General features: G+C 39.1%; 1 protein-coding gene across 1 annotated transcript in view; it reads left to right on the forward strand.

The window, feature by feature from the left end:
* The window catches only part of ZSWIM5 (zinc finger SWIM-type containing 5), a 139860-nt gene that overhangs the window by 104839 nt on the left and 14536 nt on the right, over positions 1–20485 (forward strand). The window contains exons 5-11 of the mRNA XM_055586072.1: positions 1282–1461; positions 6764–6940; positions 9190–9336; positions 9839–9976; positions 11362–11622; positions 11837–11972; positions 12782–12939. Of these exons, the coding sequence (XP_055442047.1) occupies positions 1282–1461; positions 6764–6940; positions 9190–9336; positions 9839–9976; positions 11362–11622; positions 11837–11972; positions 12782–12939 (1197 nt within the window). The remainder of the gene's footprint in view (positions 1–1281; positions 1462–6763; positions 6941–9189; positions 9337–9838; positions 9977–11361; positions 11623–11836; positions 11973–12781; positions 12940–20485) is intronic.

Consider the following 20485-nt stretch of genomic DNA (forward strand, 5'->3'; position numbering starts at 1 on the left):
GTTGTCATTTCCTTCTCCAGGGGATCTTCCCAACTCAGGGATCAAACCTGCCTCTCCTTTTTCTCCTGCATTGGGAGGTGGATTCTTTACCACTGAGCCACCTGGGTTACAATTATTATAAGTTAAGAGTCACTCAATTTGACTCCTAACTATAATCCTCTTAAGAGCCATCATTATACAATATTTAATATACAGTATTATATAGTATAGTTTCTTTTTCATTGTGGATTTGAAAAACTTATTTGAACCTATAGAAATGAATTTTTATCTTCTAGTTAGTACCTGAAATTGAGGCTTAAATGGTCTTTTAAAACATTCTTATTTGACTTTAAGGGGTCTTGAAATAGTGTCTGAATATACCACCATCCACAGATGTAGCTCCATCCCAAAGAATGTTTAACTTAAGACATTCTGCAGCCAGGTTTTATTGTTAACTTGAGATTGAGAATATTTCTGGCTCAGCCACATAACCAACTTTGAAAAGAGGAAGCAGGTTTGCTTGAAAAGAAGGGTGATGTGATCAAAGAAACTGTACTTACTGGTTATGTGGAATATGATACTCTGCTATAGTGACAGACAAGATCCAAGAGTGTGATAGTTTTAAGGCATCATAGCTGAAAAACAGTATCAAAATCCAAGTCCAAATAAATTATTTTCCCTGGAAAAAGGAAATATAATTCCACTACATGCAAAGTAATATGCCAGGCTCTCTACATTATGATCTGTTTTACAGTTGAGGGATTTGAAGCTCAGAAAGCCCAAGATCAACTAACCAAAAATTGAATCCTTTGCTGAGCACTTTCCTTCTTACAGTAAATGTCTTTGCTCTGTGCTATTATCGTACCCTGAACATATCTTTATCTTAACACTTATTCATATTCAAATGACACTGTGTTTATTTTTCTGTCTTCCCGCCCTGCAGAGCTCCTCAAGGGTAGGAACAGTGTCTTATTCTCCAATACAAACTCTTGAACAAGAAAGCTCTCAATAAATTGTTGGACTGAAGATTTGAGCTCAGAATTCAAGTCCAAATCTATCTTGTTCATCAAACACAGGCACATACCCAGATATCAAGATAGCTACTCTGCTTTAAGAAACCTTTGGGCAGGAAAAATAAGCATTTCTGAAAACTTTAGCAGATTTGGTTTTTTATATTGAGAACTGATGTTTTGGAAACTTTTCCTACCAACTGAAAATAGAAGAAAAGAGTAAACTGAAAAATTAAGGCTTAGACATACATCAAAGGAGAGATGTTAAGGATGTGGTTGCTTTCTTTTCCAGGGGCCTTATGGGTGTGCATCATTTTAAATCCACATTGCAAATTGGAAGAAAAATCCTGTTGGCTGCAGCAACTGCAGAAATGGAATGACCTGGATGTCTGTCCCCTGGAGGATGGAAACTATGGGCATGAACTACCCAACATCACCAATGCACTTCCCCAGAATGCCAGTCACAGTTCAGGTGAGCCAGATGTCATTCTAGGGTCTTGGTGCCTGGAACTCCAAAAGGTCAGAGGTTAAAGCCCTAGAATGAAAGTGGCTGGACAACTTTTGGACTGTCAGAATTGTCATCCTAAATAAGAAAAGCCTGTCCTTTGTTTATCTTGAAATGCCAAACCTTAAATAAGGGCAAGATTTTTATCTTTGACATTGGGGATGCTGTCCTTTTCTGCTCTGGCTGTGTCCTTACAGTGCCCAGCATAAATTCCTAGAACCCTCTGCATGAATCCTCTTTACCCTTCAAGTTCTTCATGACTTATGGATCTTGGCCTCCATTGGAGTTGGTTTTATCTCAGAAGACTTACCTCAAGGGAAAGATGGAATACCTGCAGGGGAAAAAAAAAAAAAAAACTTTTAAAAATGTCCTGACAGCTGCTTTTCTTACTTTTCTCTATTTTCCTCAAATTTTTATATAGCAGATATCTGGGGTGGGGTGGGGGGGGGGGGGGGAGGCAGGGGCCATGCTTCCAAGATACTGCTTACTCTTGCCCCATTTTAAGACAAATCCAGTACAGTGATACTGTACCCTCTGCCTTTTGAGCCCACTGACCAGGTATTACTGGGCATCAGCATTCACATCAGCTTTAGTTCATCTAACTCAGGCTGTGTGCTGCTAGCAATTGATTGCTCTTTAGCCCATGGGGATCCTTTACTGGTAGATTTTATCAAACATTGATTTTACATGTCTTCCCTTTTATTGTAAGTGATAAATCTACTGATATTTTTAACCTCAAGGAGGAAATCACTTAAATTATTGTTCTTGCTTGGTCATTATCTACTGTTCCATAATTGATTATCAGTGTATTTAAAGCAACCAAGGTAATGAGAGATGAAAAGGCTGTAACTTCGCCACACGAAGCTCCCCTTTCCTGGGTAGCTCATCTAACCTCCACAACATAGGAATTCATGCTTTTAGTATTGGCTTTGGATTGGCATAGAGAGAATCAAATGCTGCATATAAATACATGCCTCCAGTTTGGCAGTTTCTTTCTTGTATATTATTTTGGTTATTTGTTGTTACTGTTCCTTTTTTTTTTTTTTGCATTGCTGGGTCTTCATTGCTGCACATAGGCATTATCTAGTTGCAGTGAGCAGAGGCTACTCTTCAGTTATGCTGTGCAGGCTTTTCATTGTGGTGGCTTTTCTTGTTCCAAAACACTCGTTACTGGTTCTTATTTGAAGGTATTGTTTCCTGTTAAGTTTTCTCAGGCCGTGACTGATTTATCACTCATGTATGTTTACCTTTGGGTCTGATGGAGCAGTAGGCATCCTGCTTGCTCTTCATTGCCATTTCTGCATCATTATCCTATCCTCCTTCCTAAAATACCCCCCAGTTTTAAAGTTGATGCTGTGAAAATATGCTGTCTGCTACCCTCCTGGCTTTGGTTGTTTTTATCTCTGGGTTAATACCCCTTGTTCCTTGAAGATTTTTGGCAGTTGGCTCACTAACACTACTGTCAGTCCCTACTTCTATTGTAATTCTTAGCCACAGAGATGATACTTCCAGTATTCAAGTCTCTGAGTTCTTTGACCTCCTCTCTTTTAATAGTCTGTCTTTTGTGTATGTGTGTTAATTTTTGGCTGTGCCTTCTCCTCGTTGCCGTGTGCGGGCTTTCTCTAGTTGTGATGAGTGGGGGCTGCTCTCTAGTTGCGGTGCACAAGCCTCACGCTGTGATGGCTTCTCCTGTTACGCACTCTTGGGTTCTTGGGCTTCAGTAGTTGTAGTGCATGGACTTGGCTGCTCTCAGGCATGCGGGGTCATCCCCAGCCAGGGATCAAACTCATGTCCCCTGCATTGGCATGTGGTTTCTTAACCACTGTACCACCAGGGAAGTACCAACAGTCTATCTTCTACATAACTTATGCAATCCCAAGGTCATACCCTGAACCCTTTCATTACCAATAACTGCTCCTTCTTTACAGTCATAATTTCAAGCAGCTCTAATTACCACCACGAGCCTTACTAGATTATTTTCTCTGTTATGCATAGTCCAGTAATTCCTGGACCCACTAGGAATTTTGATCCTGTCACTTTTTCATTCTTGTGGTAGCCTCATTTTCCTCCTTATCCAGATTAGATTCCTTGGTACATCATTATAATCACTACCCTGCAAACATACTCAACTCCCTCTTTCCCTTAGTTATATTCACATAGCAAAACCTTAACTTCAGTAATTCGGTCTGACTTTCTAATTACTCAGTGCTCACACTCACACAGTGAACATATTGGCAAGAAACACGACCATGATAACTGGTCTTCTTTAAATTCATGACCACTAATCTCAAGTGGGCCCGTTGTACTGTCCATACATCACCTACATTTCTCTAGTCCATGCTTCCTTTCACTCTTCTAAATTACTGTTTCACATTGTCTTTTCCTTAAAACTTTCTATACTTTCTCCCCTTCCTCACTTTCAGCCTACAGCCTTGCTTCCTGTTCACTGAGAATATAGAAGCAATCAGAAGAAAATCTCCAAAACTCTGTCATCACATCTGCCTCTGTGTATGCCCGTCTACTCTGCCTGTTTCCCTATTTTTCTTTGTGCTTCTGTCTAAGTCCAAGCCCTCCATTTGTTCTTAAGAACCTATTCCTTCTCTTTTATCTAGGAATCACCCCAGGAATTATCTCCTCTCTCCTGCATCACAGATTTTTGTGGATTATTCCTAGGAGTATACCAGCACATTGTTTTATTGTTCACCTGAAACAAAACAAAAAAACATACTTTCTGACCCTACATGCCTCTCCTGTCCACCACCCTATTTCTCTGAGAGAGTAGAAATAAGTGGTAGAATTAAGAAAAATGCTCAAAAGAATGTTATATATTTATCTTCTCTGCTTCTTCTGCTCTTATTCTCCCTTGAATTCACTCTAGTCAGGCAGTCATCCCTCCAGTACTGAAACAGCTCTTGTACTGGTCACTAACGCTAACCATTCCTAAATCTAGTTTTCAAGTCAGAATTTACTTGATCTATCAACAATATTTGTTACTGCTGGTCACTCTCTTTTTCAAACATCTTTTTCATCTTATTCCACGACACTGTTCTCTTGGTTCTCCTCTTCCTTGGCCCCTCTTTCTCAGTCTCCTTTACTGTCTCCCCACCACTTCCCAACCTAAAATTCTAGAGTACCCAGGGCTCAGTCATCAAACCACTTCTCTTTCTGTATTTACTCCCCTAATAACTGCATTGTTTTAATAATCATCTATATACTAACAACATTCAAATTTATATCTCCTGCCCAAACTTTTCCTCTCAACTCCAGACTTACATGTTTAACTACCTTTTCAATATTGCCTCTTAGATATTAACAGACATCTCAGTAGGATTTCTTACCTCTTAAGCCCCACCCAAACCTGCTCCTCTTATGTAGACTTCCCTATCTCTGCATATGGCAAGTCTACCTTAAAAACCTTGGAGTCATTCTTGATTCTTCTCTTTCTCACCCAGATTCCCCAGATCTAATCCATGGGCAAATCCTATTACCTTTGCCTTTAGAACATAGCCAAAGTTCATTTACTCTCATCGTCTCTACTGCATATTACTCTGAACAGATTACCATTATCTTTCACAAATCATGGCAGTGACCTCCTAACTGCTTCTACCTTAAAGTCTGTTTTCTATGCTGCTGCCAGTTGTCAGATCAAATCATACACCTTCAACAACTCAAAGCCCTTGAGTGGCTTCTCATCTTTCCTCATGGCATAGAAGGCTCTGCCCGTTCTGGTTCCCTGGTACCTCTCTGACCTCATCTCCTGTGACTTTCTGGCTGCTCATTCTATTCTAGGTACACTGGCCTCTGCCCTGCCCTCAAACACTTCAAATATGTTCCCACCTCAGCTTAGCACTTGCTGTTCCTTTTGCCTAGAATGCGCTTTCCTTAGTTATGTCTAAGGCTTGCTCTATAGTTCCCTCAGGTCTCTATTCAGATGTTACCTTATTAAAGCCCATGTGGCTCAGATGGTAAAGAATCTGCCTGCAATGCAGGAGACTCAAGTTCGATCACTGGGTCAGGAAGGTCCCCTGGAAAAGGAAATGGCAACCCACTCCAGTATTTCGTCGTTGTTCAGTTGCTCAGTCGTGTCCAGCTCTTTGTGACCCCATGGACTGCAGCATGCCAGGCTTCCCTGTCCTTCACCATCTGGAGCTTGCTCCAACTCATGTCCATTGAGTTGGCATTGAGTCGATGCCATCTGACCATCTCGTCCTCTGTTGTCCCCTTCTCCTCCTGCCTTCACTCTTTCCGCGCATCAAGGTCTTTTCTAATGAGTCAGTTCCTACATACCACCCTAAAGAATTGAGCTTACTTTGTCTGCTGTTTCCCTTCAGCCCTTTTCCTGAAGAGAGATGGTTTGGTAGGACTCCATTGAGAAAACAGTGTAATTAATCTTTTGTCAGCCTCAAGTTTTCTTATTGGAGAACAGGTTGTAAGCCTGCAGATACTAGTGTGATAAAGATACCAGAGGACTTACCCTGGTGGCTCAGTGGTGAGGAATCCACCTGCCAATGCAGGGGACAGGTTTGATCCCTGATCCAGGAAGATCCCACATGCCGCAAAGCAACTAAGCCCGTGCACCACAACTACTGAGCCTATTCTCTAGAGCCCAGGAGCCACAACTGCTGAGCCCCTGTGCTGTGACTACTGAAAGGCAAGTGCCTAGAACCTGTGCTCCACAGTAAGAGAAGCCACCACAATGAGAAGCCTGCTTGCCACAACTAGAGAAAAGCCCACACAGCAATGAAGATCCAGCACAGCCAAAAGAAAATGAATAAAGAAATAAAATTATTTTAAAAATTAAAGATACCAGAATACATAGGACTGCAGCTCTTTTTCAGCTTTTATATCAATGTGACAGAAGTACTTAGTCTGATATGGGTCATACTGTAAAAGAAACTGGTTATGGGTTGACCAAGGATATTACCTCACTGCTTATCTTTTCCTTTGGTTTCTGTAGAAAGTTTGAATCCTTATAATTGAGCAGCTGAGCATCACTATCCCTCCTCTCTCTCATGTAGCTCTGGGTCTTAGAAGAAATTGGCCTTCAGTCATAGATCTATGTAGAAAGGTTCTTCCCATAGAGGACAGGGACACACTAAAAGCTATCCAATAAAGAAGTAACACAATGAACAGCCAGACAAATGGCAGAGTTGCTGCTCTCACTAACTATACACTATTCTGCCTGTCCTCCCATCCTGAAGAAGACACAGGAGTTAGATCTTCAGAGTATCCATCACCGAACTGCTGCATTTTTATTTCCCTTCCCCAGATTCTTTATCCAGACCAAGACGAACAGTGTTCACTAGAGCCATCGAGGGCCGTGAGTTGCATTGGCAGGACAGCCACTTACAGCGAATCATCAGCAGTGATGTATACACAGCTCCTGCCTGCCAGCGGGAGAGTGAGAGGCTGCTCTTCAATTCCCAAGGCCAACCACTGTGGCTTGGTAAGTGTACTTATCCCTCTAAGAATTTCAGAGCCCAGTCTCACCTCATGTCAGGCTTGAGTGAGCCATCTCCATAGACACCAGCGACACAACTACCCTTTGGACAGTCTTCATCCAGATCTTTTGGGGCCTTGACTAAGGCCTCAGGGTATAGCCTGAGCCACTTGTATATGTTCTCAGCTGAAGTACAGTAATCTCAAATAGAGGTATTTCTATTGTTTCCTGAGTTTGGGCAGGGGAAAGGAGCTAATAAATCTAAAGGAGTACTAACAAAACCATTGGACAACAGTTCATAGACTCTTAGTCAGCAGTTACTGAGCAACATTAGAATCTACTCTGAAATTACATGTTTTGCTAAAAAGGCATGAACTTTGAAACTTAAATTGCTCTGTACTAGTAGGTCAGACTGTCTGCATTTGTCACCAAGCTGTCTTCCTTTCCTCATTCCTTCCTTTATCATCACAGAATAAAGCTGTTCCATCATGAGTTTAAACTCTCCTCTGGCCTTCTGTGAGTCTTTTCTTGACTTTGTTACAGAATGTATATTCCACACTACACACTTATAAAATAATATTCATTCTCTGAGTCTTAAAACAATAGCATACATTTTTATTATCATCTCCTAATTCCCTACCTCTGTCCCTCATCCCATATCTTTGTCTTTCACAAGAGCCTGCTGAATCTGGATGTGTGCCTGTCTCTCTCTTGAAAGTTTTTGGCCAAACTCACTGTAGGTCACTACCTGAAATTCCCACTGATTATTTTTCCTCTTCTCTGATCTAATACTTTTAAAACGTAAATCTAACAAGTGTGTGAAAAATACACACCCCCATTATAAACAAAGATCCAAATCAAAACAACACTGAATTACCATGTTTCAGTTGTCAAATAGGAATTTTTTAAAATAAAGATAACTGGTTTTGGTGTAGGAGAGGCTACATTGGATATAGTAATCTCATATACTACTGGTAGTAGTAGTACTGGTACCTCAGCAACACTTATCAAAAGCCTTTAAAACAAATTCATAGCCCTTGATCCAGGAATTCTACATCTAGGAATTTATCCTGAGCTATAATTAACTAAGAATGTGCATAAAGTTATGAGGTTTATTAGAGCATGAACATATAACGTATAGATGAGAAAAATTAAAAACAATAACGTCCAGCAATAGGGGACTGATTGAGCCAATGGGTAGTACACATATTTAGTGGAATGATATGTAATCATTTTTAATATTATGGAAGTATATTTAATGGTATGGAAAAATATTTAAAATGAATTATTAAGTGGAAAAACCTAATTATAAAACAATAATTATAATACTTCATTTTTATTAAAATTAGGAAAGTCTAGAGATATTTTTCATAAAATATGAAATTAGAAATAATGGTTATCTCTGATTTTTATTTTCTATTTTATCTGTATTTTCTATAATTATTCCTATAATTTTTAATCCCTTCCCCATTTATAAGTGTTTGGTAGTCATCCATTATGCCTAAGGTAAATCCAAACTTCTTAGAATGGCATTCAAAGCTTAACATTCTAGACTCCACTTTCCAGGCTGTCTCTAGCCACATAACCTAACTCTACACAAAACTATTTGCCATACTTGGAAGATGTTATCCAGAATACTTTTTATGCTTTTACTTACATGCCTTTATTTAGATGTTCTCTTTGCCAGGGATGCCTGTTTCTGTTTTTCTACCTATTTAAAATATTACTTGCCCTATAAAGCACACAGTTCAAATATTTTCTTTCTGTGTATATTTCTGTCTTGTCATTTCTTTTTAACTGTTTTATAATGATCTTTTTATGTATTATTTGTGAGCTCTTTGAGGACAGTGACCATTTCTTATACATTTTTGTAGTTGATTTGCCCAGCATGCTACCTTGCACATAATAGGTTCTCAGGAAACAGGATTAATAAACAAGTGAGGCCTTTCCCTCTATAAAAGTAGTTTATTGCTGCATTAGGTTCCTGAGATTCATGTTCAGAAAGAGGTATAACAGTTTATTATCCTAGTTCTTTGCCCCTTTCTACACCAAACCACTATGCTGAGGCTGCAGTGTATCTCCTTGGAGGTAGGACCTGTGACTTATCCCTAAAAGATAAAATACAATTTCTGGTACACAATAGATGTCAGATCAAATTTGAGGACCTGAACTGAATACAGTCTCCCTTTGTCAAACACAAATTTTCCTGATTTGAAAATTTAACTCAATCAAAATATCTTCTTCTCATCTGATAGAGCATGTGCCTACAGCCTGTGCTCGGGTTGATGCCCTGCGTTCCCATGGTTACCCAAAAGAGGCCCTCAGACTCACAGTGGCCATTATCAATACTCTCAGGTTGCAGCAGCAGCGGCAGCTGGAAATCTACAAGCATCAGAAGAAAGGTATAGTGATCAGGAGCCATCTCAACTGCTTAGGCTGATGGGGTTCTCAGGGACTACAAGGCCCAGGACTTAATTTTCATTCAGTTTCCTGGTGTGGCAGGGGCGAGGGGATTCCAGGTCATTCTACCTTCTGTGTGGAATCCCTGTCTTTACCTCTATAAATCTCAGTTTTCTTATCTGTAAAATGGGAATAATAATGCTGGCCTGCCTTTCGCACAGGACAGTTGGATCCACTGAGATCTGGTATGAGAAGACCCTTTTTAAACTGTAAAGCTGTGTCTACATACGTGTGCTATCGGCAGGCAGCCCAAAAGCATACCACATGGCCTCATAGTGGCTGATGAGCTGGTGACCAGTCTCCTCAACCCAAGGCAAGCTTTACTTTGAGTCTCAGGGCCACCACCTGAAGGAGACTAATGAGGAGACTTATGAAGAGACCAAGCAGGGACAGAGAGCAGTGTGTCTTTATCCCTCTCAAAAACTTTGACCTGCTTATTTCCAGAACTGTTGCAGAGGGGAACCACAACCATCACAAACCTAGAAGGCTGGGTAGGCCACCCCCTGGATCCAATTGGCTGCCTGTTTCTCACCTTGACTGAGGCCTGCCGCCTGAATGATGATGGCTATCTGGAAGTGTCAGGTACAGGGGTCAGCCTGAGGGAAGCCCAGACTACCCTTTGGAGCCCTCTTCTTTTCCATGACAGAGTCTGTTTTACTCCTCTTGTTCTCTTATCTAAACTGGACCTCCCCTGAGTGGTTTCCTTGGGATTGCTCCTTTCTTATCTTCCTTCCCCACTCTGTGGACTGGCTCTGTCCTGTTCATCCATTTTGCCTTGCCAACTTCAGCTTTCCTTTGCTCCTGTCACTTTCCTACCTTGTGAATGTCTGAAGAGTAATCCAAAGGGAACAAAAAGGACCAGAGGGATTTGAGAAGTCAGAGGCCAGGTCCTCAAAACAGTCTGGAAGTGTAAAAGAACTTGCATCAGCAGTGTGTGTATCCCTTGCAATTACATAATACTCTCATGTTTCCCTTGAACATTCTCCCTGGTGGTGGTTTTGTACCAATTTTACAAAAGAGAAATAAAAGGGAGGCAATTTAGTAGAGTCTTAAATTAACAGGGACTTGAGACAAAATTGATTCTTTTTTCCTTTATGCTATCACTGTATTGTAAACATGCATATATTACAGTATTTAGCACACTGCCATAAAATTTGTTTACAAGTGTCTCTACTGGCCTTTCAAGTTCCTGAAAACAGCAGTTAGGGCAATAACTCTCTTTTAATAGTCTCCCTTAAACATTTACGAAATGGATAATGGGAGAAAGGAAAGAAATTAAGACTGGCTTTTAGATCTGTGCTCTCCTCCTGAAACTTAGAACCCAAAGGTGGAGCATAAAAAGTAACAATAACATTAAAGTTGCAAATATCACAAAAGTAATAGTTTAACTGGATGGATTCAGATATCTCTGGGTAGAGATACAAGAAGTGGTTTCAATGTGAGACAGGGCTACTGTATCTTCCCTCTTATCCCCTGAAAAAGGAATCATCATCCTTGGTCTCCTTCATCTGCACAATGACACTTACATCTTAAGAACCCGAGGTTGTACTTGGGATTTATTCACCACAGACATTTAGCTCCTTACACATACCGGACAGTGGAGATACCTAAGGCAAAATGATAAAGTCCCTTTCCTAGAAGGTTCTTACATTCTACTGAAGAGACAGACACAAAAATAGATCATTGTAGTATTACATAACATTCTAACAGAAGACTAGTATGACTGTATTTTTTCCCAGCTGGCCTAGCCAGTTTATATTTTAGGAAGGAGTTAATCTTTAGAACCATGTATAACATTTTTTAGTATATTTTTATTTTTTATTTTCAGTATATTACTGTTCTGGTTTTTTATTTAGCTTCTTTGTGTTAGTTATTGACCAAGCTGTATCCCAAAGTGTGCATTGGTGGGAGAGGCACAAAAATCCACGGGGCCTGACCTAACAAATCTGGTGCCCTGTTGTCCTCAGATATGAATGAAAGCAGACCCCCTGTATACCAGCATGTGCCTGTGGCTGCAGGCTGCCCAAACAGCAGTGAGTCCTACCTGTCATTGGCCATGGAAGTTGCTCTGATGGGGATGGGTCAACAAAGGGTGATGCCTGAAGGCCTCTATGCACAGGACAAGGTGTGCCGTAATGAGGAGCAACTGCTGAGTCGACTCCAGGAGCTGCAGCTGGACGATGAGCTAGTGCAAACACTGCAGAAACAGTGCATCTTACTACTGGAAGGTAAGTAGAGAAGGGACTGTTGGCACAGAGTCTTAGGCATTTGACTCCAGGTTCCCCTCTCTAATAGAGCACAGGTACAGCAACATTTCTGACTTTAAAGTGTAACAAAGGTTCCCATGGCTAGCAAGCACTTGTGGGACCCTGGAGCTCGAGGTCAGGCAGGAAAATAAAAGCACACAGATAAACAACTGGCTGGTTTATCTCCTTCCTGCAGGAGGCCCCTTCAGCGGCCTTGGAGAAGTCATCCACCGAGAGAGTGTTCCCATGCACACCTTTGCCAAGTACTTGTTCTCAGCTCTGCTGCCGCATGATCCAGACCTGTCCTATAAGTTAGCCTTACGTGCCATGAGGTGGGTAGCCTTTTCCCAGCCCAAATGCCTCCACCAAAGCAGAAGCCTCTTTGTTTGTCTCACTTTCTTTTCTTTACCTCTTTCTGTGTTCTATTGGACCTGCCATTGGCCTGCCCTAAAATGGTTCAGATATTTTCATTTGATCTAGGACTCCTAGCTAGTGACATACTTGTTCCCTGGCTGCATTCTCAGTGAGTTGAAGAAGCCCCTGAGATTTTAACAGATACAGAATATCCAAGGCCTGAGTCTCTTTGTTCCAGGGCCAGTTTGGCAGCTTCACAAATGGTTTGAGCCCTTCCATATCTAACTGAGAAATGGTTCCCGGGCATAGGTCACCAGATACATCTGGGGAAATAGAAGTAAGAGTCTTTCTATATCAAGACTTGAGAACAGTGAGCTATGGGCATCCTGTCTCCAAACAAGAATAGAATCCTTGGTTCAGGCAGGTAGTCCTCTAGGATGCACCAGACCGTACAGAAGAATTTAAGTTAGACTGTAAGGCTGAGAGAGCACCTCAGCTTGACCTGAAAGGACTGCTGAAGATTACTTGGCATATATTTCTTATACTTTAACAACTAATCTGATGACTTTTGAACTGTTTTCAGTAAGAACTGTTCAGCTTGAGGTCTTCCAAGTGCCCAGGCACTCACCTCATATAAAGTACAGTACTCATAGGTTTTAAAACCTTTGAGGTTCCTCATTAACCCTTTCCTTCCCAGTTCCTCCCCAGCAAAGAACAAGCTTCTCTAAGGTGGCTCAGAATGGCAAGGGTCTGGGTGGTAGCTGATGACTCTCCCTGGGTCTTCTAGGTTACCTGTTCTAGAAAACTCAACTTCTTCAGGCGACACTTCCCACCCTCAACATATGGTATCTGTGGTGCCCAGCCGTTACCCTCGCTGGTTCACGCTTGGACACTTGGAATCACAGCAGTGTGAACTGGCCTCCACCATGCTGACTGCTGCCAAAGGTGAGCATAGATAGATGTAAGGTTCCAGCACCCCCAGTATGCCTGCCTGGTCATGACCTACCTAAGGCTTAGCCTGAGTCTCCTGAAGAAGAGAAGCTATTCGACTTCCCTTAAGCACTTAGAGTGGCAGGGATCCTCACTTTGATTACTGCCTATTACAATAAACACCTGAGTCCAAGTCAGAGTTTTGCCATAGTTACTAATTGTAGGACTCTGAGAACAGAGAATAGATCATCTTTAAGGTAACTTCTAAGTCTAACCTTCCATATGATAAAGTCACTTTACATTTCTAAGCCTCTGGTTTAAAAATCTATAAAATGGGGATCATTGTCAATGACCTGTAAGCTTCCCAGGACCATTGGAAGATCCAGTGAAGTGATGGAGCTCCAAATCTCAGATATGAGAGTTTATGATTTTTCTAGGGCCCCTGGTCAAAAAAAAAGACAGTTCAGAGTGACTCAGGTTTTTAAGCTCACATCCTCCATGTTAGCTATGTAGATCTCATCACAAAGAGAAGTGAAAATAAGCCCCAGATAAGTTATAATAAAATACTAGCTGCCATGGACTGTGAGTATTTTTCCGATACCAGGAAATTACATGGGTTTTTTAAAGCACTTTTTTTAATTTAAAATAACTTTATGTTGTGTCTTCTTATAGTAAAAAGAATATATGCTCATTGTAGAAAAGGTAAAAGATACAGATAAATCAATATAAAAATGATTTTAAAAAAACAGTAAAAAAATTGAACAAATATGATCAGGCAGTTTACAGAAAAGAAGGTACAAATGACTTTTAAACAATTAAAAATGCCTGGCCTCACTTGAGAAATACAAATTAAAATTACTCTGAGATAACATTTTTCATAAATCTTATTGGAAAAAATAATAAATTTGACAGTAGACATCCATATGGGAAGTGGGGGTGGCAGTGGCCTGTCATGGAGTGTCAGATTCCAAGCAGGATAAGGATGACACAGATCCAAGATGCTTACTGAAACTCAAGCATAAGCAATATGAAGAAAATTATACCAAGGCACATCATAATCAAATTGCTTAAAACCAGTGATTAAAGAGAAAAATCTTACTTAAAAGCAACTGCAGGGAAAAAAATACACACTATATACTAAGGATAAACGATAAGTATGAGAGTAGGTTTCTCATTAGAAGGTGTATAAGCCAGAAGACAGTGGAGAAAAATCTTTACTCTTAAAAAAAAAAAAATTGACCTAGAATTCTATACCAGTGAAAATATCTTTCCAAAAAAAAGGTAAAAGGAATTTCCTGGCAGTCCAGTGGTTAGGACTCCACACTTCCACTGCAGGTAGCATGGGTTCAATACCTGGTTGAAGAACTAAGATCCCACATGCCATGTGGCATGGCTGATAAAGTAAAATGATGTTTAAAAAAGCTGAGATAGGCTGAGGAGAGAAGTGGGAGGAGGGTTGAGGACATGGGGGACACATGTGCACCCATGGCTGATTCATGTCAATGTAGGGCAAAAAAATACTACGATATTGTAAAGTAATTAGCCTCCAATTAAAATTAATAAATAAATTTTTTTTAAAAGCTGAAATAAAAATCTTTTCCAGACAACCACAGTTGAATTAGAAATTAATAATAAAAATCCACTAAAGTTTTAGAAATTAAACGGTACACTTCCATGTAACTCACTGAACAAAGGGAGAAAAACACAAAAAATATTAATAGAAAATATTTTAAACTGAATGAAAAAGTATAACATTTAAAAATTTGTGGATTAGAGCTAAAGCTTTACTTAGAAGGAAATTTTTATCACTTAATACCTATGTGTGAAAAGAAGAAAGGTTTCAAATCGACGATCCCAGATTCTAACATAAGAACCCAGAGAAGAAGAGCAAATGAAATCTAAAATAAGTAAAAGAAAGAAAATAATACAGATCAGAGCAGAAATCAAATAAAATATAGAAAAACAGAAAATAAATGAAACAAAAAGCTGTTTCTTTGAAAAGATATATAAAATTGAAGTCTTTGTCCAGATTGATCAAGAAAAAAGAATACAAAGTAGCAATTTTAAGAATGGGAAAAGTGACATTGCAACAAATTCTAAAGACAACTTTATGCTAATAAATTCAACAATATAAATGAAATAGACTGATTCCTTGATGGATACAAACTACCAAAGCTGACTCAAGAATAAATAAGAATTAGGTAGGCATATACCCAAAAGAATTGAAAACATGGACTTAAACAGATATTTGTACACCAATATTAATAGTGGCATTATTCACAATTGCCAAAAGTTGTAAATAACTCAAGTATCTGTCAGCAGATGAATGGATAAACAAACTGTAGTATATACATACAATGGAATATTATTTAGCCATAAAAAGGAATGAAATTCTAATACATGCTACAACATGGATGAGCCTTGAAAACATTAAGTGAAATAAACCAGACACAAAAAGACAAAACATTGCATGATTCCACTTATATGAGGTACCTAGAATAGCCACAGTGAAAAAATAGCAGTAGATACTAAGATAATGGTTGAACATTTGATGAGGAACAGGATATTTACAGTAAGTCCCCTAAATATGAACATGCTCCATTCCAAGAACACATTCATAAGTCGAGTTTGTTCATAAGTCCAACAAAGTTAGCCTAGGTACCCAACTAACACAACTAGTTATATAGTACTGTACTGTAATAGAGTTATACTTTTCATACAATAATACCTAAGAAAACAAAAAATAAAACATTTTTAATCTTACAGTACAGTACCTTAAAAAGCACAGTAATACATACAGTTCAGCAGCTGGCATACAGGGGCTGGCATCAAGTGAACCAGCAAGAAGAGTACTAACTGGAGGTAGGAGAGAAGATAGGAGATGGTAGAGCTGAAGAATGATCAGCAAGAGGAGACAGAGGACAAGCAGAAATTTCACTCATACCTAATGTTTATGGAATGCACGTTCATATCTTTGAAAGTTCAAACTTGAAGGTTCGTGTGTGGGGGACTTACTGTACATAGTACTGTACTATGGACTTGCTGTACATAGTATCTCTCTACAAAGTATTACTATTTATCAGTCATAAAAGGAAGAAGTATAATTACCATAGAGTAGGTAAACCTGGCAGATATCATTTTAATAATGTGGCCACAATATCACATCATAAATTTATAGAGCTAGCATGTAGACTAGAGGAAAAACTCATAGAGCAGAAAGTAGAATAGAGAGGGTAGGGAAAGGAGAAGTTACTACTATATAATGAGTATAGAATTTCAGATGATGAAAAAGTTCTGAAACTGGATAGTGGTGATGTTTGCACAACAATATGAATGTATTTAATGTCACTGAATTGTACCCTTAAATGCTCAAAATGGTAAATTTATGTATATTTTACCACAGTAAAAATAAAAGAATAAATAGAAATGAAGTTCAGAGAAATTGAATTAGTAGTTAAACATCTTTCCACAAAGAAACTCCAGGGCTAAATGGCTTCACTGGTAAATTCTACCAAACATTTAAGGAAAACATAACAATTCTATATAAACTCTTGCAGAAAATTGAAGAGGAGGAAATACTGCCCAACTCAGTCTGTGAAATCCTCATTATCCAGATACTGAAACCAGGCTATTTTGCCGAAAGCTTTAGCTTTGTTTCAGGTTCAAAGGATTCATTAACAAAAGAAACCCCTTGTTACACACAAATAATTTCAGTATTTAACAGAGGATTACTTAATTTCAATATACAATCATTAACAGAAAAGAGAAGTAGAAACAATAGAGAAGAGTAACACCACATACATCACCAAATTGGGCTGACCAAAATCCAAACCTGAACAGCATGCTGGGTAGTCCCAAGTAAAGGCAGTCTGGAGTCCCAGTTGGGAAAAGGTCCAGGCAGTGTGTCCGCTCCACAGGTGAGACTTCAAATTGCAGTTTGGGGGGTTCCTACTTATAATCACAGGCTGCAAACTGATATCATCAGTTTGTGTGCAAAAAATGCAACTCTGGTTTTACTTTACACTTTTTACAATGCTGCTGTTTTATCTTGTGAGTCTTAGGATTTGGGCTTCCCTGGTGGCTCAAACAATAAATCATCTGCCTGTAATGCAGGAGACCCAGGTTTGATCCCTGGGTTGGGAAATCCCCTGGGGAAGGAAATGGCAGCCCGCTCCAGTATTCTTTCCTGAAGAATTCCATGGACAGAAACCTGGCAAGCTAGAGTCCATGGAGTCCCAAAGAGCCGGACATGACTAAGTGACTAACACTTTCACTTTTACTTGGGCACAGTTGGCCAGACTTCCAAGCTCTCAAGAATTTCAGGACCCCAATGCCTTTCTTATCTAAAGTGCTGCCTGATTTGCTGTGCTTGCAGGCAGGCATAGAATCTGGGCAGTGTCCAGATTGGTCAGAAGAAAGGTCAGGGGCCTGCTCTGGTGCTTCTGAAGCCTGATGAAGACTTCCTCTGTTTTAATTTCCCTAACTCAGACAAAAACTATAAAAAAGAAAACTCAGGGAATTCCCTGGCAGTCCAGTGGTTAGGACATTGTGCTTCCACTGCAGGGGATATAGGTTCAATCCCTGGTCGGGTAACTAAGATCCCACATGCCACACTGCACAGCCTAAAACGAAAACAAACAAAAACTCAGAATAAAACTGTCATGAGCACATAGGTGCAAAAACTCTTATTAAAAATTGTAAGAGATTGAATCCAAATAATATATTTTTAAAATGATAATACATTATAATAAGTAGGGTTTACCTCCAAGAATGCAAAGTTGGTTTAAAACATTCAAAAATCAATCACTGTATTTCACCATTCTAATAGAGTAAAAAAGAATGCCCAAATGATCATCTCAGTAATATGGAAAAAGCACCTAATAAAATCCAACATTTATTATTACTAAAAACATTAAAATTCTCAACAAACTAGGAATAGAAGGGAACTTTCCCACATGATAAAGGGCATCTCTCTTACAACTGCCTTTATACTTAATGGTAAAAGAGTGAATGTTTTCTTCCTGACATCAAGAACAAGGCAGGGACTTTCCTGGCTATACAGTGCTTAAGACTCTGAGCTTCCACTGCAAAAGGTTCAATCCCTGGTTGGGGAACTAAGATCTCACATGCCACCTGGTGGGGCAAAAAAAATTAAAAGTTAAAATTTTTTTTAAAATAAAAGAACAAGGCAAAGCTGTTTACTTTTACCTCTTCTGTTTCAGTATCAAACTTGATTTCAATAAGACACTTAACAGCACTAAACGATAGTCAGATTAGAAAGGAAGGAGCAAAACTCTGATGACATGATTGTCTATGTAGAAAATCCTATGGAACCTACAAAAAACTTTGAGAACTAATAATAAGTTTAACAGTGTTTCAGGATATAAGATTAATATACAAAAATCAATAGTATTTCAATATACCAGCAATGAACAGTCAGAAGTTGAAATTTTTTAAGTTATCATTATAATAACATCTTGAAGTTCAAAAGGGAGGGGATATATGTATACCTATGGCTGATTCATGTTGATGTTTGGCAGAAACCAACAAAATTCTGTAAAGCAATTATCCTTCAATTAAAAAAATAAATAATAAATAAATAAATAAATTTTTAAAAATTAAAAAATAAAACAATAAGAGAAAGGCTAAAATTTTAAAAACAATTGTAATAAGACTGGCAAGGATGTAGAGCAACTGAAGCTCTCATACATTGCAGGTTGGAACATAAGTTAAACCACTTTGGTAAACCATTTGTCAGTTTCTTAGAAAGTTAAATAGACACCTGCAAACATGATCCTGCCATTCCACTCATAGGTATTAACCAAAGGAAATGAAAGCATATATCCATACAAAGAATTCAACATGAGTGTCATAACAGCTTTATTTTTTAACCCCAACCTGGAAATGATCCATATATCCATGAGTAGATTGAATGGATAAAAACTGAAACAACCATACAGTGGAATACTACTCAGTAATGAAAAGGAACAAACTACTGATACATACTACACCATGGAAGAATCAAAATAATTATGCTAAGTGAAAGAAGCCAGACTAAAGGAAAAATGGTGCATACGTATTATTCCATTTAAATAAAATTCTAGCAGTGCCACACCATGGTGACAGAATAATCAGCAGTTTCCTGGGAGTGGGATCTGGTATAGGCTAGGATGGAAGGGAAGAAAGGATTAGCAAGAGTCACAAGGAAACTTTGGGGGCAATAGATATATCATGAGTAATGGGTTAAGTCAAAATCATGTATTACTTAATAGGAGGCAATAAGAATTCAGTATCACTTCTCTTGCTGCTGCTACTGCTGCTAAGTCGATTTAGTCGTGTCCGACTCTGTGCAACCCCATAGACGGCAGCCCACCAGGCTCCCCGTCCCTGGGATTCTCCAGGCAAGAACACTGGAGTGGGTTGCCATTTCCTCCTCCAATGCATGAAAGTGAAAAGTGAAAGTGAAGTCGCTCAGTCATGTCCGACTCTTAGTGGCCTCATGGACTGCAGCCTACCAGGCTCCTCCGTCCATGGGATTTTCCAGGCAAGAGTACTGGAGTGGGGTGCCATTGCCTTCTCACTTCTCTTACATTACACCAAAAATGCAAACCTGCATCTAATCATGAGGAAACATCAGTCATATCCAAACTGAAGGTCATTCTGTAAGATAACTAGTCTAATCTGCAAAAATGTCAAGGCCATGAGTGTCAAGGGAAGACTCAGGAATTTTTCCAAATCGTCAAAGGCTGAAGAGACATGACAAACGTAACACATGATCTTGTATAAAATCTTTACACATGTTTATACAAGATCACGTGTTGCATTTAGTTTGTCATATCTTCTTAGGTGGTAATATATCAATATAAATTTCCTGATCTTGATGGTTATGTTGCAGGTAAGTAGAAGAGTGTCCTTGTTTGCCAGGAATAGACTGCAGAGCTCAGGAATGAGTTCAGGGTATCAAATCAGTTACTTTCAAGTGGTTTGGGGTGAGGGCATGGAGAAGAAATGATGCTTGAAGTACTATTGAAACTTCTCTTTGAGTTTGAAATTATTTCAAAATAAAAGGAAACATTTTGATAAAACATTGTGTTTGCAAAGGTGTAGAGTGGGAGTGTAGATTGGTAATCCTTTGTGTAGGGCAATTTGGCCCTACATATCTATCAAATGTCTATCATAATTACAATGTATATATGCTTTGACCCAGCTGTTTCACTTCAAAGATTTTATTTTACAAATATATTTGTGAAATGATGTTTGTACAAAGTTATTCACTACAACCTTATTTGCGATTGCAAAATATTTGAAACATTCTAAATAGCCATCAAGCTCTCATACATCAATAGGGGACTGATTAAATATATTACTTTAGCACCAAATCTCATATGGCATTCCAAAATTTGAAAAGCTTTGAAAATCCATACTTTTTTCTAAGTTGAAAGCAAAACCTGGCGTCAGCTGACAAGAGGCATTAGTTGTTTCTCAACATTCTTACCAGTCACAGACATCTATCTCTGCTATTCACTAATAAAATGTTTGCATTTTTTTTTAAGATGGTTGT

The sequence above is a fragment of the Bubalus kerabau genome, chromosome 6 (genome assembly GCF_029407905.1).
Source record: "Bubalus kerabau isolate K-KA32 ecotype Philippines breed swamp buffalo chromosome 6, PCC_UOA_SB_1v2, whole genome shotgun sequence".
In the NCBI taxonomy this organism is placed as follows: Eukaryota; Metazoa; Chordata; class Mammalia; order Artiodactyla; family Bovidae; genus Bubalus; species Bubalus kerabau.